The sequence below is a fragment of the Thalassophryne amazonica genome, chromosome 5 (assembly GCF_902500255.1).
Source record: "Thalassophryne amazonica chromosome 5, fThaAma1.1, whole genome shotgun sequence".
Taxonomy (NCBI): domain Eukaryota; kingdom Metazoa; phylum Chordata; class Actinopteri; order Batrachoidiformes; family Batrachoididae; genus Thalassophryne; species Thalassophryne amazonica.
In genome coordinates, this window is record NC_047107.1 from 58,304,850 (window position 1) to 58,327,872 (window position 23,023).

Consider the following 23,023-nt stretch of genomic DNA (forward strand, 5'->3'; position numbering starts at 1 on the left):
ATCTAAAGTGAAACTTAATCCATAATCCGGATCCAGATCACCTCCAAAATTTAATGAGTCCTTCCATGGCCTAATTTGTATCTGTGGTGTAGTTTTGACGTAATTCTGCTAAGACAGAAATGCCAATGATTTTATTACAGCCTTGGTGGGCATAATTATTCAGTTAACCACTGCTATCATTTTAAAGAAAAAGGCAAATTTCTTTCAAAAGTGATTAAACAAACATGGTCATTTCATTAGATATTTATTGCTGCATATTTCCAAACAAATTAGCCTGACATTCATCACCAGTGTGGCTCCATAATTGACTTGTTTAATAAATTGTTCTATAAAATAGCAAACGCCAAGAACAAGTTGATCAACACAACAGATTAACATGTTTGCAGCACTTGAATGAATCATACTTCACATAGAAAAATGCAACTCAACACAGCTGATCCAAAAACTCAAAGATTACATTTGCTCCATCTGCATAAGTGACATATGCTAGGGTATTTGACATTCAGAGTACTGTATTAGTGCTTTGTGCAGCATAATGTTTGGCAATTTGCACATTTGAAAGAAAATTGTACAGAATTATGTCTATATCAATATGTTTGGCATAAAAAAAAAATTAAAATACAGTGTGGGTTGTGTTTCTAAAAGCCATTACAGTGCGTGTAAATTCAGACTTGTTTGGCCTCATCTTGATGAAAATACACTTACCTAAAGAAGCACAAATAACCAATTATACCAGATTTCAAAATACTCCAAATTTAAAACTATACTACTCCAAATTTAAAACTATACTTTATTTAAAAGTGTGTGTGTGGTAAAAAGCATCTCTGTAATGTCAAAGTTTAAAATGCTTCATGACTGGCTGTCAAAATTTCACATTAACATTTTTTTTATTTTTAAAGGTGGGCAACACGGAAAAAAAGCCCCCATATATTAAGGATTTTAAAACCAAGCTCCCCCCCCTTGAAGTACAGTTCACACATTATGAACGAACATGCAAGAAAGAAAGTGCTGTATGACTGGATATACAATGTTCCTTGGAATGAATGACGTGAAATAAAATGTTAAAGTCCTGAACCGATCTTACATCTGATACAGAAACATTCATGAAGTACAACAGCATGGAGGGGGGGAAATGTGTTCCTCTCAGTTCCTGATGTAAGTGTCCCAATAAATTCCACAATAATTCCAAGGTAGGCCTGAAACAAACAAAAAAAAGTCTCTTACTGCACAAAACATTTGTTTTCAGAATTGACTTAAAAGATACAAACCTTTCAAAAGGTTCCAAAGTAGAATCTACATGATATCTGGCACTGCAGAGAGGGAGAGAGAGAAAAGGTTTTTTTTAAACATATTTTAAAGTTGTTTGTTTTCAGTCTGGACCTGCAGTGGGTGAGAGAGTGGCATAGGCAGACAGACATACCCCACACGTATGTCGTGGTTTTCCCCAGGTGAGTCACTTTGCAGGTGTAATCCTCACCGCTCTTGGGGGTGAAAATCACACTTTTGGTCATGTGGTACTGCCAGTTTTCTTCAAAGGCCAGGTCTGTCTGTTTGCTATTAGGGAGTTCCGCTCCGTTCTTCAGCACCTTGATGGTGATTTCTGGAGGGTAGAAGCCACTCGCATGACAGATCAGAATGTTGGTCACCCCCAGCTGTCCTGGTGTGCGGCTGTACAACTGAACACTAGGAGGGGCTGCAAAAAAAAAACCAACAAGCTGAATTATTCTGACTGCAAAAACAAATCTTTGCTTTCAGTTTTGTGCTGGGTGAATGTTAAAAACAGCAGGAGTCATAATTCCACCACCAAACCTCAACAGGGGCTCTGTAAAGGCTGGAGGACAACCATGTGCAGTTTAATGTTATGTGCAGGACATATCTGCTGGAAAAGCAGAGGTGAAATTCATAAACTGATAAGCTGATATTAGAGGGTTTGTCACAGAGCTGCACCCAGGACCTCTCCCACTCCAACTTGGAGTCATAGGTCTAAACTGTTGGTTGAAGCCTATTATATATGTTTTAAAAATATTGTTACATGTACACATCACGGACAAAAGCTGGTGTTCATTCAAACATTCATTCATTTTCTACACCCGCTTGCTCCAATGAAGGGTCATGGGGGGGGGCTTAAGCTTATCTCAGTGGTCACTAGAAGAGAGGATGGGCCACATATGGATGAACACATTCACACCTATGGCCAATTTAAAGTTTCCAAGTCACCTAATGTCTATAACTCTGAAGGTGGGAGGAAGCCAGAAAATCATTTTGGGATTACTAGGAGATCTTTCCACCCCCATGCTTCACGGTTGGGATGGTTTTCTTGGGGTTGTTCTCATCCTCTAAACATGGTAAGTGGAGTTGATTCCAAAAAGCTCTATTCTGGTCTCATCTGACCACATGACCATCTCCCATGCCTCCTCTGGATCATCCAGAGGGTCACTGGTGAACTTCAAATGGGTCTGGACATGTGCTGGCTTGAGCAGGGGGACCTTGCTGCCCTGCAGGATTTTAAACCATGACAGCATCATGTGTTACTAATGTAATCTTTGTGACTGTGGTCCCAGCTCTCTTCAGGTCATTGACCAGGTCCTCCTGTGTAGGTCTGAGCTTTCTCAGAATCATCCTTACCCCACAAAGTGAGATCTTGCATGGAATCCCAGACGGAGGGAGACTGACAGTCATCTTGTGTTTCTTCCACTTTCTAATAAATAATTATAACAGTTGTTGTCTTCTAACAAGCTGCTTGCCTGTTGTCCTGTAGTCCATCCCAGCCTTGTGCAGGTCTACAGTTTTGTTCCTGGTGTCCTTAGACAGCTCTTTGGTCTTGGCTATGGTGGACAGGTTGGAGTGTGGTTGATTGAGTGTGTGAACAGGTGTCTTTTATACAGGTAACAAGTTCAAACAGGTGCAATTAATACAGGTAAAGAGGGCTTCTTAAAGAAAAATTAACAGGTCTGTGTGAGACCGAATTTTTGCTGGTTGGTAGGTGTTCAAATACTTATTTGCAGCAGTAACATACAAATAAATTATTTAAAAAAAATCATACATTGTGATTTCCAGATTTTTTTTTTACATTGTGTCTCTCACAGTGGACATGCACCTAAGATGAAAATTTCAGACCCCTCCATGATTTCTAAGTGGGAGAACTTGCAAAACCGCAGGGTCTTCAAATACTTATTTTCCTCACTGTATATTATAACAGCCAAGTGGCCTGTGTGTGTGTGTGCGTGTGTATGGCTTTGATCGCGCAGAAACCAGGGCGAGCTGACATTTGCCGTTTGGTAAGCTTATGTATTTGGGTCAGGCATGAATGCTGCGAAAACGGAAAGCTGATAGGACAAATATTTTTGGAGAAATAGCAATTTTAGATAACCAGTAAACAATGGGAATTGTGTTGCAATGCACCATGGGAGTTTGGGGTTTTGGGGTTTTAAATGTTATTGTGGAACACAGCTCTATGTAGGGTTTTTTTTTCACACTACGGTGGGAAACAAGGAAAGACCGCTGTGTCTTAAAATGCTGGCAGCGGGGACTTCCGGTTATGGCGTCTTGGTAGCTAGTCGCACGTGAGAGTGCTCGCATCTGAATCCTTGATATAAATATTTAACTTCGCTCCTGACCGGACAACACTATCAGCTAGTCTTACACTGCCTTTTTACCTATTCAATATGCCTCCGAAAGTTGCTAAATCTGGCCAGCAACCTGCAAGAACAACCCCGACAAGCACCGAAGCTAGCAATGCTACAACTGCTGCTAGCACGACGGAGCCGCCTCAACTCGCCCACTTTGAATACCCGAGTCATGAAACAACCAACACTGAAATTCTTGACGCTATTCGCATGTGAATAAATTAAAGGACATAGATAAACAGATTAAAGAATTGCAAAACCAATTATTTCACCATCATGATAACAAAAAATATAAGAAGCTTCTACTGTTAAAGTCTGAATACAGCGAACTCAGCACTGCTAAAATTGCAGCTAATTTATTATGGTTGAAGCAGTCCTATTACGACCAGGGAGAGAAGGCAGGAAAGCTCTTGGCCTGGCGACTTAAAAAAATTCAATCCAATAGAGCCATCAACTCAATTACACTAAAACAATGGAGAAAATATTGTGGCCCCAACAAGAATAAACAATGCTTTTGCTGAATATTATGAAGAGTTGTACAGCTCTGAATATCCTCAAGATGAAAATACACAAAATCAATTTCTGGATAACCTAAATTTTCCAACTCTCTCTGAGGTGAATAAAAATACTTTAGATGAAAAGCTAAGTATTGAAGAACTTAAAGAAGCGCTCAGACATATGAACAGTGGCAAAGCTCCGGGCCCAGATGGCCTCCCGATAGAAATTTATAAGAAATTCCCTGATATATTGTTACCCCATCTACTTCAGATGTTTAATGAGTCATATGAAAAAGGTATTCTTCCACCATCTCTGAGAATGGCAACCATTTCTGTCATCTTAAAACCAGGCAAACCTCAAACAGACATGAGGTCGTATCGCCCCATATCGCTAATGTCATGTGACACCAAAATTTTATGTAAAGCTTTGGCCCGGACAATTGAGACCCATATCCCAAAATTAATTTGTAATGATCAAAATGGATTTGTTCTTGATCGTCAAGCCTTTCACAACACTCGCAGACTTTTAAACATATTACATGAAAAACATTTAGCCATTGGCCACGCCTTTCTATCGTTAGACGCCGAAAAGGCGTTTGACAGAATTGAATGGAGATACCTTTTTGAGACCCTTAAGAGATTTGGTTTTGGAGAAAATGATTTGAAATGGATTCAGTTACTATACACTGAACCAGTGGCCAAAATAAGAACTAATAAGCAGATGTCAAAACCCATAAAACTTTCTCGATCAACTCGCCAGGGCTGTCCCCTAAGTCCACTCTTATTTATTTTTGCTATTGAGCCACTTCCTACGGCTATTTGCAATTCCACCAAAATGTCAGGGATTAAAATAGGAGAAACAGAACACTGTTTGTCTTTATTTGCCGATGATATAGTTTTATTTCTCAGTGATCTGGAAAGGTCCATCTACACAGTAAGTAATATTTTACAAAATTTTGGTCATTTTTCAGGATACAAAGTTAACCAGGCAAAGAGCTCCCTGTTATTTCTGAATAAAAATAACCCACCTATTCAAACACGGTTTACTTGCACTTATGACATCTTCACCTATCTGGGAATTCAGATTACTCCAGATTTAAAGAAACTAATTGCGTTAAACTATGATCCTTTAGTACCAAATGTTCTGGACTCATTAGATAGATAGGATGCAATGCCAATTTCCATGATAGGTCGTATCAATATTAAAATGTCAATTCTTCCAAAGTTTCTTTATCTTTTTCGATCTATTCCTCTACACATTACTAACTCTTTGTTTTCCTCGTTAAACAAAAGTATAACTAAATTCATCTGGAATAACAAGTGCCCAAGGTTACGTCTTTCGCTTCTGTATTTACCCTATGACCGTGGAGGGCTCAGACTCCCTAACATGAAGCTGTATTACTGGGCAGCTCAGCTGTGTGCCACAACTTCTTACTTTGCCCAAAAGGATATTCCTTCATGGATGCATATTGAACAAAGCATAACAGATTTGCCATTGCAATCCTACTTTTACTCAGCCAAAACTAAACAATTGCTTAAAAACACAAATAATCCATTTGTCAGAAACACTGTATCAATTTGGCATCAGGCACATGTTGCTTTGAATGAGGTGTCTGGGCTCTCTGCTCTATCACCGATCTCAGGCAACAGGGAGTTTAAACCGGGACGTGCCGACATGGGCTTTAAAATGTGGATGAAAAAAGGTATATGTAAAGTTCAGGACCTGTACAATGATGGAGTGCTGATGTCTTTTGAACAGTTAACAACAAAATATAACTTGCCCAAGAACCATTTTTTTTAAATACCTCCAGATTCGAAGTTTTGTCACCAATTTATTGAAAGGTACAGTAGTGTTCAGAATAATAGTAGTGCTATGTGACTAAAAAAATTAATCCAGGTTTTGAGTATATTTGTTATTGTTACATGGGAAACGAGGCACCAGTAGATTCAGTAGATTCTCACAAATCCAACAAGACCAAGCATTCATGATATGCACACTCTTAAGGCTATGAAATTGGGCTATTAGCAAAAAAAGTAGACAAGGGGGTGTTCTAGGGTGGTTCAAAAAACTAAAAGTTGGAAATTCATTACTCTCACCCCTTCATTTTATGATGCTTTGGGAAAAAAGAAAGCCTGCCAAATATTTTTGTCATACATTAATATTTAGAGGTAGCACATCATAGCTGAAGGTTGTAAATATATCAATTATCGCTGCCTGAGTGCCCGTGCAATAGGTTATCCATTATCCAGTATCTAATCACATCACTTATAAAGAGGATAGAAGTTAACCACCTGAGTGTAACTAAAGTATAATTTTATATTCAATTTAAAACTATACCTGGGTTTAAATATTTCTCACAAACAACATACTACTTCAGACCTTTTGTCTGACTTAGTGCTTAGCTCAGAAAAGATAATTATAGTGGGCGATTTTAACATCCACACAGATGCTGAGAATGACAGCCTCAACACTGCATTTAATCTATTATTAGACTCTATCGGCTTTGCTCAAAAAGTAAATGAGTCCACCCACCACTTTAATCATATTTTAGATCTTGTTCTGACTTATGGTATGGAAATAGAAGACTTAACAGTATTCCCTGAAAACTCCCTTCTGTCTGATCATTTTTTAATAACATTTACATTTACCCTGTTGGACTACCCTGCAGTGGGGAATAAGTTTCATTACACTAGAAGTCTTTCAGAAAGCGCTGTAACTAGGTTTAAGGATATGATTCCTTCTTTATGTTCTCTAATGTCATATACCAACACAGAGCAGAGTAGCTACCTAAACTCTGTAAGGGAGTTAGAGTATCTCGTCAATAGTTTTACATCCTCATTGAAGACAACTTTGGATGCTGTAGCTCCTCTGAAAAAGAGAGCTTTAAATCAGAAGTGTCTGACTCCGTGGTATAACTCACAAACTCGCAGCTTAAAGCAGATAACCCGTAAGTTGGAGAGGAAATGGCGTCTCACTAATTTAGAAGATCTTCACTTAGCCTGGAAAAAGAGTTTGTTGCTCTATAAAAAAGCCCTCCGTAAAGCTAGGACATCTTTCTACTCATCACTAATTGAAGAAAATAAGAACAACCCCAGGTTTCTTTTCAGCACTGTAGCCAGGCTGACAAAGAGTCAGAGCTCTATTGAGCTGAGTATTCCATTAACTTTAACTAGTAATGACTTCATGACTTTCTTTGCTAACAAAATTTTGACTATTAGAGAAAAAATTACTCATAACCATCCCAAAGATGTATCGTTATCTTTGGCTGCTTTCAGTGATGCCGGTATTTGGTTAGACTCTTTCTCTCCGATTGTTCTGTCTGAGTTATTTTCATTAGTTACTTCATCCAAACCATCAACATGTTTATTAGACCCCATTCCTGCCAGGCTGCTCAAGGAAGTCCTACCATTATTTAATGCTTCAATCTTAAATATGATCAATCTATCTTTGTTAGTTGGTTATGTACCACAGGCCTTTAAGGTGGCAGTAATTAAACCATTACTTAAAAAGCCATCACTTGACCCAGCTATCTTAGCTAATTATAGGCCAATCTCCAACCTTCCTTTTCTCTCAAAGATTCTTGAGAGGGTAGTTGTAAAACAGCTAACTGATCACCTGCAGAGGAATGGTCTATTTGAAGAGTTTCAGTCAGGTTTTAGAATTCATCATAGTACAGAAACAGCATTAGTGAAGGTTACAAATGATCTTCTTATGGCTTCGGACAGTGGACTTATCTCTGTGCTTGTTCTGTTGGACCTCAGTGCTGCTTTTGATACTGTTGACCATAAAATTTTATTACAGAGATTAGAGCATGTCATAGGTATTAAGGGCACTGCGCTGCGGTGGTTTGAATCATATTTGTCTAATAGATTACAGTTTGTTCATGTAAATGGGGAATCTTCTTCACAGACTGAAGTTAATTATGGAGTTCCACAAGGTTCTGTGCTAGGACCAATTTTGTTCACTTTGTACATGCTTCCCTTGGGCAGTATTATTAGACGGTATTGCTTAAATTTTCATTGTTACGCAGATGATACCCAGCTTTATCTATCCATGAAGCCAGAGGATACACACCAATTAGCTAAACTGCAGGATTGTCTTACAGACATAAAGACATGGATGACCTCTAATTTCCTGCTTTTAAACTCAGATAAAACTGAAGTTATTGTACTTGGCCCCACAAATCTTAGAAGCATGGTGTCTAACCAGATCGTTACTCTGGATGGCATTTCCTTGATCTCTAGTAATACTGTGAGAAATCTTGGAGTCATTTTTGATCAGGACATGTCATTCAAAGCGCATATTAAACAAATATGTAGGACTGCCTTTTTGCATTTACGCAATATCTCTAAAATCAGAAAGGTCTTGTCTCAGAGTGATGCTGAAAAACTAATTCATGCATTTATTTCCTCTAGGCTGGACTATTGTAATTCATTATTATCAGGTTGTCCTAAAAGTTCCCTAAAAAGCCTTCAGTTGGTTCAGAATGCTGCAGCTAGAGTACTGACGAGGACTAGCAGAAGAGAGCATATCTCACCCGTGTTGGCCTCTCTTCATTGGCTTCCTGTTAATTCTAGAATAGAATTTAAATTCTTCTTCTTACTTATAAGGTTTTGAATAATCAGGTCCCATCTTATCTTAGGGACCTCGTAGTACCATATTACCCCATTAGAGCGCTTCGCTCTCAGACTGCGGGCTTACTTGTGGTTCCTAGGGTTTGTAAGAGTAGAATGGGAGGCAGAGCCTTCAGCTTTCAGGCTCCTCTCCTGTGGAACCAGCTCCCAATTCAGATCAGGGAGACAGATACCCTCTCTACTTTTAAGATTAGGCTTAAAACTTTCCTTTTCGCTAAGGCTTATAGTTAGGGCTGGATCGGGTGACCCTGGACCATCCCTTGGTTATGTTGCTTTAGACGTAGACTGTGGGGGGGTTCCCATGATGCACTGTTTCTTTCTCTTTTTGCTCCATATGCATCACTCTGCATTTAATCATTAGTGATCGATCTCTGCCCCCCTTCTCGGCATGTCTTTTTCCTGGTTCTTTCCCTCAGCCCCAACCAGTCTCAGCAGAAGACTGCCCCTCCCTGAGCCTGGTTCTGCTGGAGGTTTCTTCCTGTTAAAAGGGAGTTTTTCCTTCCCACTGTGGCCAAGTGCTTGCTCATAGGGGGTCGTTTTGACCGTTGGGGTTTTTCATAATTATTGTATGGCCTTGCCTTACAATGTGGAGTGCCTTGGGGCAACTGTTTGTTGTGATTTGGCGCTATATAAGAAAAAAGTTGATTGATTGATTGATTGATACTTTCAAAAATGTTATTTTAGGCTACAAGCTGAAAATTTTGCTTCAATTCACAGCTTCTTTTCTTTCAGATCTATGGTGATGGTGAATCTAACATGAGATAAATGTAAAAAGAGACACTTGCTGACTTAACATGCTTAACCATTAACTGGAAACTTCAGTAAAACATGTCAGCTACTAGAAGTAGAACATTTGTATACCTTATTGGTTCCACCGACTGAAATAAAGGGAAACAAATTGCCCTCAAATGGGCAAATACTCAAGGTATTTTTCTTCAAACACACTGATTTGAAGAAAACTGTCCATGATGCTGCTGTGACCTCTATAGACATGGCAATTCCTTTTTGGGAGAGAGCTAGAATCTCACTGAGGGCAAAGCAGCATCTGATCACAAAGTTAGAAAAGGTGTTCGGAAAATGGAAAACATTGAAAAAGACCAAGAATCGCAATACAGACGAGCAGAAGAAAGATGAAACAGTGTTTTGTGAATCTTTGGAGGACTTGTTTGACATGGCACATCAGGATGTCCTAACAATGATAAAGTTTGAAGATGACAGACAGTTCCTACTTGCTCAGCGAAAGAAAGGTAGAGGATGCATGACAGGCATAGATAAAATACAAACTGCCAAAGAACAAAGAGCAGAAAAAAGGAAAGCTGCAGAAGCAAAATACAAAGAGAAACTGGAGGAGCCTGGACCATCTAATGTCTCACTACCTGACACTGTCTCCAGCCAGAGTGAAGAGAACACAGAAAGTCCAGATGAAGAATTTGTTATGCCAGTGCCACAAAAAGCCAGTAAAATTAAAGCTGTTGTAACACCAGGACTTGCAGCAGCATTGGATAGGACCAAAACAACAGACAGAAGTGCCACTTATATTCTGACTGAAACGGCAGCAAGTCTTGGTCACGATGCAAGCAACTTAAATATCATTATCATGTAAAGGATGTTCTCTTATGTTACACAGCTGTATAATTGGTTCTTGTGCTGATTCATACATTTTTGAATATTAAGTACTGCAAGGCATAAAGAATATTATTGTTTGGAGCTAGATCAAAATATATGTGGAAATATATAAACGCATAGACATTTAAATTTATCAATAATGAAACAGTATTTCATCAATAAAATGAAAATGCAATGTTTGATTGTTACAAAATCTTCGCTACCCCAGTATGTAGGTATTGTAGGAGCATGATACATGTACGAGAAGAACTACATCTCACAATTCATGTTTTAGTGTTAACTATTTTATGGGATATGAAAAGATTTGATTTTCCAATGTATTGCCATCATTTCTGTCCTGACATATCAATATTAAACTGACAGAAATAATTTGGAAATATCTGGAAATGACCATACTATATGACAAAGTTATTGCGAGCAAAATCTTTAAGGGCTGTGTGCTACCAGTAAAAATTATTAGAGTTTTATGAAATTGTACATGATGTGTTTTTATGTTAGGTACAACAAATTTAGAGGGTGAGACTTGAAGTTTTTTTTTTTTTAAATTTTGACCATTTTCATGGACCACCCTAGGGTGTTCACAATAATAGTAGTGTGGCATTCAGTCAGTGAGTTCATCAATTTTGTGAAACAAACAGGGGTGAATCAGGTGTCCCCTATGTAAGGATGAAGCCAGCACCTGTTGAACATGCTTTTCTCTTTGAAAGCCTGAGGAAAATGGGACGTTCAAGACATTGTTCAGAAGAACAGTGTAGTTTGATTAAAAAGTTGACTGGAGAGGGGAAAACTTATACGCAGGTGCAAAAAATTATAGGCTGTTCATCTATTATGATCTCCAATGCTTTAAAATGGACAAAAAAAACAGACGCGTGGAAGAAAACAGAAAACAACCATCAAAATGGATAGAAGAATAACCAGAATGGCAAAGGCTCACCCACTGATCAACTCCAGGATGATCAAAGACAGTCTGGAGTTACGTGTAAGTGCTGTGACAGTTAGAACACGCCTGTGTGAAGCTTATTTATTTGCAAGAATCCCCCGCAAAGTCCCTCTGTTAAATAAAAGACATGTGCAGAAGAGGTTACAAATTGTCAAAGAACACATCAACTGGCCTAAAGAGAAATGGAGTAATATTTTGTGGACTGATGAGAGTAAAATTATTCTTTTTGGGTCCAAGGGCCACAGACAGTTTGTGAGACGACCCGCAAACTCTGAATTCAAGCCACAGGTCACAGTGAAGACAGTGAAGCATGGTGGTGCAAGCATCATGATATGGGTATGTTTCTCCTACTATGGTGTTGGGCCTATATATCGCATACCAGGTATCATGGATCAGTTTGGATATGTCAAAATACTTGAAGAGGTCATGTTGCCTTATGCTGAAGAGGACATGCCCTTGAAATGGGTGTTTCGACAAGACAATGACCCCAAGCACACTAGTAAACGAGCAAAATCTTGGTTCCAAACCAACAAAATTAATGCCTCGCAGATGTGAAGAAATCATGACAAACTGTGGTTATACAACTAAATACTAGTTTAGTGATTCACAGGATTGCTAAAAAAAAAGCAGTTTGAACATTATAGTTTTGAGTTTGTAGCGTCAACAGCAGATGCTACTATTATTGTGAACACCCCCTTTTCTACTTTTTTTTTTTACTAATAGCCCAATTTCATAGCCTTAAGAGTGTGCATATCATGAATGCTTGGTCTTGTTGGATTTGTGAGAATCTACTGAATCTACTGGTACCTTGTTTCCCATGTAACAATAAGAAATATACTCAAAACCTGGATTAATCTACTGTACAACAGAGCCCCCATTATCCACTATAGAGAATATTGCTGTGAATAATAATAATAGAGGCCTTCTCTCCAAATTTTATAATATCTTGTTGGAAGCATCAAAGGACAGCAGTAATTCATATTTGCAAGCTTGGAGATCTGATATGAAAAGTGACATTACTATTGAAGCGTGGAATAATTCCTGTTTAAGTGCCCAAAAACAGTCAATACAAGATTCAGACTATTACAGTACAAGTGGTTGTTCAGAACGTATATCACTCCAGTAAAACTGAACCATTTTAACCCCAATATCTCTGATGATTGTATAAAATGTGGTAAAGGGAACACTGTATCACTGCATGTGGCAGTGTGAAGAAATTATTCATTTCTGGCAACAAATAACTACAATAATTTCTGATTCCCCTTGATGATAAATTGTGTATACTACAAATATATCCCACTAACTTTAAAGGTGATGCAAAGAAGAGGAAACTTATCAACTTTAGCCTGATACAAGCAAAACTGGTAATTGCTCTGAAATGGAAAGACACTGAGAGACCTGGGGTCAAGCAATGGATGGACCTGACATTGAGCAACTTGGCACTGGAAAAATTAACCTATGTGGCCAAAGGAAATATAGAGAACTTCAAAGACATTTGGATGCCCTTTCTACGATTTGTGAAAGACTGTGATATGTAGAAACTAACTTTTTCAAGTGTAGGGGAGGGAGGGGTTATGTTTTGTTGTATTATTATTATTATTATTATTCATATTCTGTGTGTATATACTGTCTCTGTATACTGTTTTTGCCTATTGTAAAACTAAAAACTTCAATACAATTGTGAAAAAAAAATAATAAAATGCTGGCAGTGGACAGCATGAAGCCAAATAAATTAAGGCTTCACTTAAAGACATTACACCGCAATCACGCAGATAAGCCGCTTGAGTTTTTTCAGCAAAAACGTGCCGAATAATCAATCATCATCATCAGCAATCATCCCGCCTTGTGAATGTTGCTTCAGTAAACCAGCGAGCACCGTTAGCATCATAGCACCATAGCAGAGGAGCTGAGCAGCAGTCAACATGGTCTCTGTCATACTGGATGACACAAGTGCTGCAAAAATAAAAACTTAAAAAAAAAAAAATCAAAATATAATCATAAAAAACAGCACAAATTGTTTTATTCATTTTTGTTTTGTCTGTTAAAGTGTTTTATATATTGTGCTCCCAAGTGTTCTGATCAATTTGAATGTATTATTATTGATTTTATTTAATTTTGTTTTTCAGTATCAAATGGCAGTTGTTCAAAAAATATTTATATTTTAAGATTTTTTTATTTCAAGCAAAGTGATGCAAATTTTTTTCTGTTACAGACTAAAAAACAATGTTAATAGTTATTATTTGCTGTAAGTTGATCTAAAGTGATTTATTTTTCGTTTTCTTTAATGTTAATAAGGATACAATGTTATGCAGAGGTGACATAACAATTTTATGGACAAATGACACTGTAGTCACAGCAGAGAGTGTGGCTGGGCGGACATGTTTTCTTATTCCTAGGGGGGCATAACAGAAAATAATTGAGAAGCACTGATCTGGGTTGAGCAAGCTTCTAACCATTTATAGATTTCATTCAAATCTTTCTGAATGTTACCTTAATTATTCATTTCGCCACTTTTATGGAATTGGTTCAATTTTGGATTTTCTGCAAACAAATATCATTTGGACTCCACAACTTCTGGTAAATCATTTATATAAACTGCAAATAAACGTGGCCGCGGAACAAATCCTTGTGGTTCTCCACAGGTCAGTTCCACCTTATTAAAGTCTTAACTCGTAGATACGCGCACGTACACGCACTAATAAGGCCTTCACGGGTTCGAAACACAAACGACAGGCGCTTACGATCACGGCTGACGTAATAATAATTAATTTAAGAAAAATATGTACTGTAGCTCCGTTTTCTTTCACGAACTAATGATGGCGCAGTTGGAAATTCATATAAGATCAGCGCCTTCCGCGTAAATAAATATAGCAAATAAACTACAATTACTTACCGAAAACAGCCAGTAAACTGTCCATAAAGGAGAGTAAAACGACGAGAAGTAGAACTGTCTTCATGATTTCGGTTCAGCCAGTATCTGAGGAGTTACTGACAAAAAATAAAGTCACTGTCAAAACCGAAAGTGTAAACATCCAGCTATTATGACCTTGTTTTGTTGACCGGGCAGCCCCGTATGTCAGTGTGGGCGGGGTGTTCTTCTGCGCCAACTGAGAACATGGCGCCATTTTGGGTCCAACTGTGCTGAACCAACATTTTATGTTTTCAACATTTTTTTTATCAGTTAACAACATACAGCAACACACCCAGGTACAAATATTATCAAAATAAATATAAAAATACTTAAGCTATCAAATTTGCATGAAATTAAAATTTATGATGATTTATTTAATTAATTTAAAGCCTGAATTATGCTTCTGCAACTCTGTAACGCCGTGTCATACAATGACATGTGTGACAGTTTTAATGTTCTCCATCACTGGATTATGCTTTATTCTGGACTAATTTGACTCTCAACAAGCTTTTCTATCTACAATCATCACCTTCAATTCAAAGGTAAGGTGTACAATTATAAATTCTTACCGATTGTAAATGTGCAGACTTTTCTGATCCATTTGTAATCAGTGTGCGCACGATAAAAACTATTAAAATGTGATGGGAGAGCTGAAGGGAATCTGTACATCTTGAAGTCCTTGTTGTGTCTACTTGTGCCCCCAAATGGACAGCAACCCTGCATTTTCAGTGAAGAAATAAATAAAATAGCTGTATTTACATGCAGATAGATTAACAGCGAATGCTGTTTTGGCTCTAAGAAGGTACGAGTCACGTGATCTTTTTTTTTAGCTCTTCCTGTCATTACTCATTGCAGATAAATAACATAAAATATTAAAATAAATTAGACATCTGAACAAAAATAAAGAGTGTAACATTTTAATCACGAGTTACAGAAAAGACCTCAGTCTGATAATGTGAGTTTATTTTTTCTGTGGATCATAAAATAAAGGTTTATTTTCAAATTCATAGATAGATTAATTGCTATAATACGTTTGTTAAAAACTTTAATATCACTCCAAAAAGTTACTGTATATTAGCAATTATCCGGGCGTTTTTCCTCCTTGCTCTCGGCGGAGACGGTCGCATTTTTCTCTTCTCCCTCCCTCCTTATCTTTCCTGCTTCTGTGGCGTGTTGTCTGTGAGGCTGCCAGCTTTGCTCTTCTGGAAACAGCAAAAATGGATCTGTTAAAGTGGTCTCTGAACTCAATTGACACTATTTTTTCTACAAGACACTCGGGAGCGGAGGACCCGACCTGTCCTGCCGGGACACATGTGATGGGTTACGTGATGGACAGTTGGAGGAAATGGCAGGTCATGTGCCTTTACACGCTGTCTGTGGAGGACGTTGAAGATGTGTATATATTTAGCACGGTGGTGACCAGGTTTCTGCTGTGTGGAGCGGGCATAGCGCTGGTTTACTGGAAACTTAAGAAAGTGGAAGCGGCAATAATTGGCCCGTCCAGGCTGCCCCACATGATTGATTCGATTCGTCGTGAGAGAACAGAGAAGTTTCAGAAGAAGTCGATTTCAGCATTTTATCCGGATATTCCACTGTTAAAGGATATTTTTTTAATGAAAGACGTGCGGACGGGTCCGCGCGTCGGGACGCAGCCGGCGCGGTGCGGCGGCACAGGAAAAACACCTCCGTGTTGATAACCATTTGTAAAATCCAGGTGGCTTTTGATGGCTTTCAGTGGAGTGAGTATATGAGAAATTGTTTAACAGCTGGACATGTTCCAACTTGTCCTTAAGGCTTCCAACAGAGGTGTTTTTCCTGTGGGGGAGCGTCGCAGCGGCTGCGAGCCGACGCTGCAATCCGTCCGCACGTCTTTCATTAAAAAAAATCTCCTTTAACAGTGGAATATCCGGATAAAATGCTGAAACCGACTTCTTCTGAAACTTCTCTGTTCTCTCACGACGTCCTGGATCAATAGAGCCTGAAATGTGGAGGTTTTCAGCTTGAAACAGGCTGACGGTGGCGCCTGAGAGCGCTGCGCGACGTCTCGCACCGTGGGAAGTCCTTAAAGCGACAGTATCACCTCAAAATCTCTCATCAGCCGTTAAAATTTTCACTGAAAACCAGCTTAATTTTTCGAACCGTGTCCACTTCGATGTGTCTCACAGGTTTAGAAAAAATTTTGATCAAACAAAGCGCCAGTCTCTCAGCAACTTCTCAGACAAAGGAATTCCGACGAGGGGCTGGACGACTCCTCCCACAAGGAGTGCTCACAGGTGAATGACGTCACCGACAGGCCTGGAAAAACTCATGCATGCGCACGAGGGTTCAAGCATGTCTGACGTAAAAACATATGAATGAAATCCATATAGTTTTTGAAAAAAATAAAAAGGACCTATAATTTATTGACAGACCTCGTATATTATCTAACAGTGAATTCCAAACAACGTTTCCTTATTATACGTTTGAAGTTCTTAGAACTTTAGTGGTACTTCTTGTCAGTGAGTTTTATTCACTTTCTGTACTCTGAAAAAGCTATGTCGAATGAAAACTATTGTTTAATTTCATTTGTTCATGTGATGGTGTGTGTGCGGGCATGAATGTGTTCACCAGTGGTTTTCAAAGTTCACTGAAAAGCTAATCCACTCAAGGAAAAAAAAAAAACTTTGCTTTGCTAATAATCCGAACTATGTCCACCTCAGCAGATCCACATTATTGCAGATTTGCTATGAAGCCAACATGAAATAAGTGCCATCTATTTCTCAGTCAAATAAAATTAAACTGTGCCAGGTTCTTCACAGCTGCGCATTTTGTTATCTTTCTGTGTTTTGTAGCACTGAACTGTGAAAGTGCCTTGGCACTGATGGCTTGTTGCTCTATGTTTTTTTTTTTAAATTGCACTATTGTCAGCATGTGTGCTGTCAGCGTCGACCACAATTTCCAAACTTGATGGCATTGTTAAAGTCGCGCATTTACTTCATTGCGTGCATGCACAGATCTGTACAACATGGCAGCGTACTTTGTAGTCCAATCGCCTTAGACATACAACCCCAATTCCAATGAAGTTGGGACGCTGTGTAAAATGTAAATAAAAACAGAATACAATGATTTGCAAATCCTCTTCAAGCTATATCTAATTGAATACACCACAAAGACAAGATATTTAATGTTCAAACTGATAAACTTTGTTTTTATGCAAATATTTGGTCATTTTGAAATAGATGCCTGCAACACGTTTCAAAAAAGTTGGGACGGGGCAACAAAAGACTGGGAAAGTTGATGAACGCTCAAAGAACACCTTTTGGAAACAGGTGAGTGTCATGATTGTGTGTAAAAGGTGCATCTCCAAAAGGCTCAGCCATTCACAAGGAAAGATGGGGTGAGGATCACCACTTTGTGAACAACTGCATGAAAAAATAGTCCAACAGTTTAAGAACAATGTTTCTCAACGTTCAATTGCAAGGAATTTAGGGATTCCAGCAGCTACAGTCCATAATATAATCAGAAGATTCAGAGAATCTGGAGAACTTTTTACACGTAAGCGGCAAGGCTGAAAGCCAACATTGAATGCCTGTCACATTCGATCCCTCAGGCAGCACTGCATTAAAAAGCGACATCATTGTGTAAAGGATCTTACCACGTGGGCTCACGAACACTTCAGAAGACCATTGTCAGTTAACACAGTTCATCGCTACATCTACAAGTGCAAGTTAAAACTCTACCATGCAAAACGAAAGCCATACATCAACAACATCCAGAAACACTGCCGCCTTCTCTGGGCCCGAGCTCATTTGAAATGGACAGACGCAAGTGTAAAAGTGTGCCGTGGTCTGATGAGTCCACATTTCAGATTGTTTTTGGAAATCATGGACGTCGTGTCCTCTAGACAAAAGAGGAAAAGGACCATCCAGATCAGGGGTGCCCAAGTTCGATCCTTGAGATCTACCTTCCTGACACACTTAGTTGTCTCCCTGTTTCAACACACCTGAATCCAATGAAAGACTCGTTAGCAGGCTTTTAATGAGCCTTTCACCCCTGATCCAGATTGTTACCAGTGCAAAGTTCAAAAGCCAGCATCTGTGATGGTATGGGGGTGTGTTAGTGCCCATGGAGCAACACATGCTGCCATCCAAGCAACGTCTTTTTCAGGGATGTCCCTGCTTATTTCAGCAAGTCAATGCCAAGCCACATTCTGCATGTGTTACAACAGCGTGGCTTCGTAGCCAAAGAGTGCGGATACTAGACTGGCCTGCCTGCAGTCCAGACCTGTCACTCATTGAAAATGTGTGGCGCATTATGAAGCGCAAAATACGACAACGGAGACCCCAGACTGTTGAACAACTGAAGTTGTACATCAAGCAAGAATGGGAAAGAATTCCACCTACAAAGCTTCAACAATTAGTGTCCTCAGTTTCCAAACACTTGTTGCATGTTGTTAGAAGGAAAGGAGATGTAACACAGTGGTAAACACACCACTGTCTCAGCTTTTTTGAAACGTGTTGCAGCGCTCCATTTCAAAATGAGCAAATATTTGCACAAAAACAATAAAGTTTATCAGTTTGAACATTAAATATCTTGTCTTTGTGGTGTATTCAATTGAATACAGGTTGAAGAAGATTTGCAAATCGTTGTATTCTGTTTTTATTTACATTTTACACAACATCCCAACTTCATTGGAATTAGGGTTGTACACTGCATCCGGAAAGAGTGTTCACAGCGTTTCACTTTTTCCACATTTTGTTATGTTGCAGCATTATTTCCACAATGGAGTAAATTAATGTGTCCCTCAAAATTCTACTCACAACACCCCGTAATGACAACATGATAAGAGTGTTTTTTATTTTAGAAAATGTATTATAAATTAAAAAAACTAAGAAATCATATGTACATAAGTATTCACACCCTTTGCTCAATATTTTGTTGATGCACCTTTGGCAGCAATTACAGCCTCAATGTTATGTGTTGGGGGGGGTTGGCTGGCCAAGATACTGTTTGTGTGTTTTGTGTGCACTCCAGGTGGTTTGTGGGGGGCGTGTCTGAAGCTGTGATGATGGATGAAGTGTCTCTCACCCTCCACTGTCATCACGCCAACCCCATGCACCTGATGAGCAGTTCACATGCAGAGCTAAAGGACTACCAGCTGAAGAGGATGCACCTGATGAGCAGTTCACATGCAAAGCTAAAGGACTACCAGCTGAAGTGGATGCACCTGATGAGCAGTTCACATGCAGAGCTAAAGGACTACCAGCTGAAGTGGATATCCTGATCAGCAGTTCACGTGCAGTTCCAAAGGACTTCCAGCTGAAGTAGATATCCTAATGATGTACTACATTTAAGCTATGACTGCTCTGTGTAAGGTGCTGGGGACTCAACCTTGTTGCCGCTGTGAGACGGTCATTTGTCTAACACTGTGACACCGAGGATTGCTCCAGGATTGACGCACCATGCCTGTTAAGGAGATGGGTGAGGGACTTGCTCCATCAGCACACTTCAGAGGTAACTAAAGCTTTAAATGACTTTGAGTAATTAACAGTAGTAATTTGGCGTCTTGCACGCAGCAATATTTGAGCTACTTTGATAATTGTGTAAATTCGCTCTTCACAGCCGTGGCGTGCGGATTGATGGTCCTCCACGGGCTGTGAGAGCTGTTTCTGTAATTTGAGTCTGAATTAGAACCTGAATGTGTTTGCTGATGGTGTGAACCCTAAACAGTATTTGTGTGAATAGTGTGACTTACCTCACCTCTCGTCCTTAACAGGCACCGTCCGACTCGTTAACCTCCTGGGTCCAGAACTGTCGGGCTCCAATCCCTTTTGGGCGCTGGGAAGAGCGCGTCGTCCTCCACCCCGCCAGGCCGTTAATTCACATTGTTTATGAACAGCGCTTGTAAATAAATCAGTTTTCTGGAACCGCACTCTGTTGATTTAGCACTGGGTCCTTGTCAGACGCTGGTTCGCTCCTCTAACCCGCGTCCCAACATAACACTCAAGTCTTCTTGACTATGATGCCACAAGCTTGGTGCACTTATTTTTGGGCAGTTTTGCCCATTCCTCTTTGCAGCAGCTCTTAAGCTCCATCAGGTTGGATGGGGAGTGTCAGTGCACAGCCATTTTCAGATATCTCCAGAGATGTTAAATTGGATTCAGATCTGGGTTCTGGCTGGGCCACTCAAGGACATTCACAGAGTTGTCCTGAACCCACACATCTTTGATATCTTGGCTGTGTGCTTAGGGTCACTGTCCTGTTGCCTTTTGTCTGGCCACTACCATACAGGTCTGATTGGTAGATTTCTGCAGAGATATGGTTGTACTTCTGTATTCTGGAAGGTTCTCCTCTCTCCACAGAGTAATGCTGGACAGTGACCATCTTGTTTTTGGTCGCCTCCCTGACTAAGGCCCTTCTCCCCTGATCACTCAGTTAGACGGGCAGCTAGCTCTAGGAAGAGTCTTGGTGAATCCAAACTTCTTCCATTAATGGCTGATTGAGGACACTGTGTTCACTGGGACCTTCAAAGCAGCAGAAATGTTTCTTTACCCTCTCCAGATTTGTGCCTCAAGACAATCTTGTCTCGGAGGTCTACAGAAAATTCCTTTGACTTCATGCTTGGTTAGTGCTCTGATATGCACTGTCACCTTATACAGGTGTATCACACATGCATAAGTTGCAGTTCGACTTTACTTGTGGTCAAGTTGTGGACCCCCGAAAATTTGACAGTTTTTGGCTGCAGGTCAGCGATGAGGGCAGACAATTCTGTGCAGAAGATTCTTGATGATTCCAAGTTTTTGGATGCAACTCGTTGGAGCCTTACTGCTGGTTTAGATTGATCTGGAATTTATACACATGCCTGCTGCACACGCGGCAGTCTTGTGAGTGGCATCCAAAACTTAGAATCATCAGGAATCTTAGAAAAAAGCCAGAATACATTATTTCCAGGAGTTAATGGACGTTATTTTACATGCCACAATCATGAGAGAGGCAGAGCTGCAGCCGGCGATCTCGCGCATGCTTCTTTGATCGTGGGGAGTTTACATTTGGAAATAAATCCATGAGTCTGGCATGTTCAGGATTTTACCCTTTTTGTGTTTTGTGGCAAGATTTTTTTTTTTTTTTTTTTTACTTTGAGAAAGTGTGAATTTGCAGCTGAAATGTGTGTATGCATGTGTGCTGTGAAGCAGTGTGTGTGTGTGTGTGTGTGCAGTGTGCAGCTGATGAGATGCTTGTTTTCCCCCGGCAACAGATGTATTTTTTTTATATTTTATTGATAACAGTCATTAAAACACAACATCACACTTTTTGCAACTTTGGAATTAATCTGTGCCTCAGTTTGTAACGTTAGCAGCTACATTACACTGAATCGCACGCTGGGACGCTTCTAGTAGAGACATCACTTGTCGGAAACACCCAAGTACTCACTAGTACTTTGTTTTCGGACATTTCCATAGCTGTTTGTTTCAAATGCCCTATACTTTGAAACCTGTCACGGAAGTGCACAACATAATTCCGGTGGATTATTGGATGGTCACTAACATCTTAAATCTTAATGGTTATGATTTCGGTGCGACATGTCCTTTAATATTTATTGGAGTTTTGGTTGCACGTGCGCAGAGGAATGGTAGTGACTTTAGGTGTCAAGGCAAGTGAATTTGCTATGGATTTTGGAAGCAAAAGACATGTATGCGTGTGTTGGGGTTGGGTTGGGGTGGGGTGAGCTGGGGGGACTTGAAAATATTCTTATCTACAAAAACACGTCTCTTAGGGCAGGGGTGGTGGCCAAGTGGTTTTTAGAGTGTTTGTTTCCAGTGTGGAAGGTTTCCTGTTCAAGGCCACCCCTGCTCATTTTCCACCGGAGTTGTCAGAAAGGGCATCAACAGTTGTGACCCTGAGACAAAAAACAACAGAGAAGCCAGAGGGACCTACTTTTGCAAAAAAAGAAAATGAAAAAAAAAAAAAGTTTGTAATCTAATGAGCAGTCTTTAATGCTCCCAGCCTCATGTCACATTACTCTTTGAGTCAAAATCACAAGGCAACACAGAGTAAACCACTACATCGGTGCCGTGACCTGGATGGGAGTGAGGTTCAAGGGGTGACAGAGACCAGCAGGAGTCGCTCTGCAGTAGTAGTCAATATGCCTCACCCCCCCCCCCCCCGACAGCTAAAGGATTCGCTGATCACTCAGGCTGGAGCCCGGATTTTAGCTAACTGGTCAGTGCGTCTGTCTCCTATGCCGGAAATCCCAAGTTCACGTCGTGAGGGAAGGGGAGGAGTCAAATCACAACACAATGCAAAGCAAGTTGCTACACCATCATGATCAAAATGTTTGTGTAATTGGACCATGTGGTGCAACTCTGTGTAAGCAGTTGTATTCATTGTGTTTCTCCACTAATTATACCTCCACGAGTTTCAGTTGGGTGTGGGTAGGGTGTTAAATAGACACAATCCAACCACTAGGTGCAGTGAGCAGCCACAGTCCAGCATCCAGGGACCAACTCCAGATCTAGAAAAGTTGCCTTAAGAGCCTTTGGACAAGGTCCTTAATCCCCAAGTTGCTCCCGGTGTGTAGTGAGCGCCTTGCATGGCAGCACCGCTAGATTGGTGTGTGAATGCATTATTGTAAAGCTCTTTGAGCTTCTGATATAGATGGATAAGCACTATATTAATGCAGTCCATTTACCATTTTTTAAATTTTATTTTATTTTTGTTTTGATGGATTGTGGGATTTATTTTCATCACATGCAGAATGCTGAAGAGATGATTCATGGCTGTGATAAATGCAGGCGTGAATGAATTAGGT

At 39.8% G+C, this 23,023-nt stretch overlaps 1 protein-coding gene across 1 annotated transcript; it reads right to left on the minus strand.

Moving 5' to 3' along the window:
- Window positions 1–227: 227 nt before the first annotated feature.
- On the minus strand, window positions 228–14,374 carry LOC117510594 (beta-2-microglobulin-like). Its single transcript, XM_034170379.1, has 4 exons — window positions 14,218–14,374; window positions 1,421–1,693; window positions 1,269–1,310; window positions 228–1,196 (listed from the first exon to the last, which is right to left on the minus strand). The coding sequence occupies exons 1-3, from the start codon at window positions 14,279–14,281 to the stop codon at window positions 1,294–1,296; spliced, it is 354 nt and encodes a 117-aa protein (XP_034026270.1). The 5' UTR covers window positions 14,282–14,374; the 3' UTR covers window positions 228–1,196; window positions 1,269–1,293.
- Between the last annotated feature and the right edge of the window lie 8,649 nt (window positions 14,375–23,023).

Coding starts and splice junctions, on each gene's coding strand:
- LOC117510594 (XM_034170379.1), bottom strand. CDS start 14,281: ATGAAGACAGTTCTACTTCTCGTCGTTTTACTCTCCTTTATGGACAGT. Junction 1,694..14,217: donor CAGTTTACTGGCTGTTTTCG/GTAAGTAATTGT, acceptor TTTTTTTTGCAG/CCCCTCCTAGTGTTCAGTTG.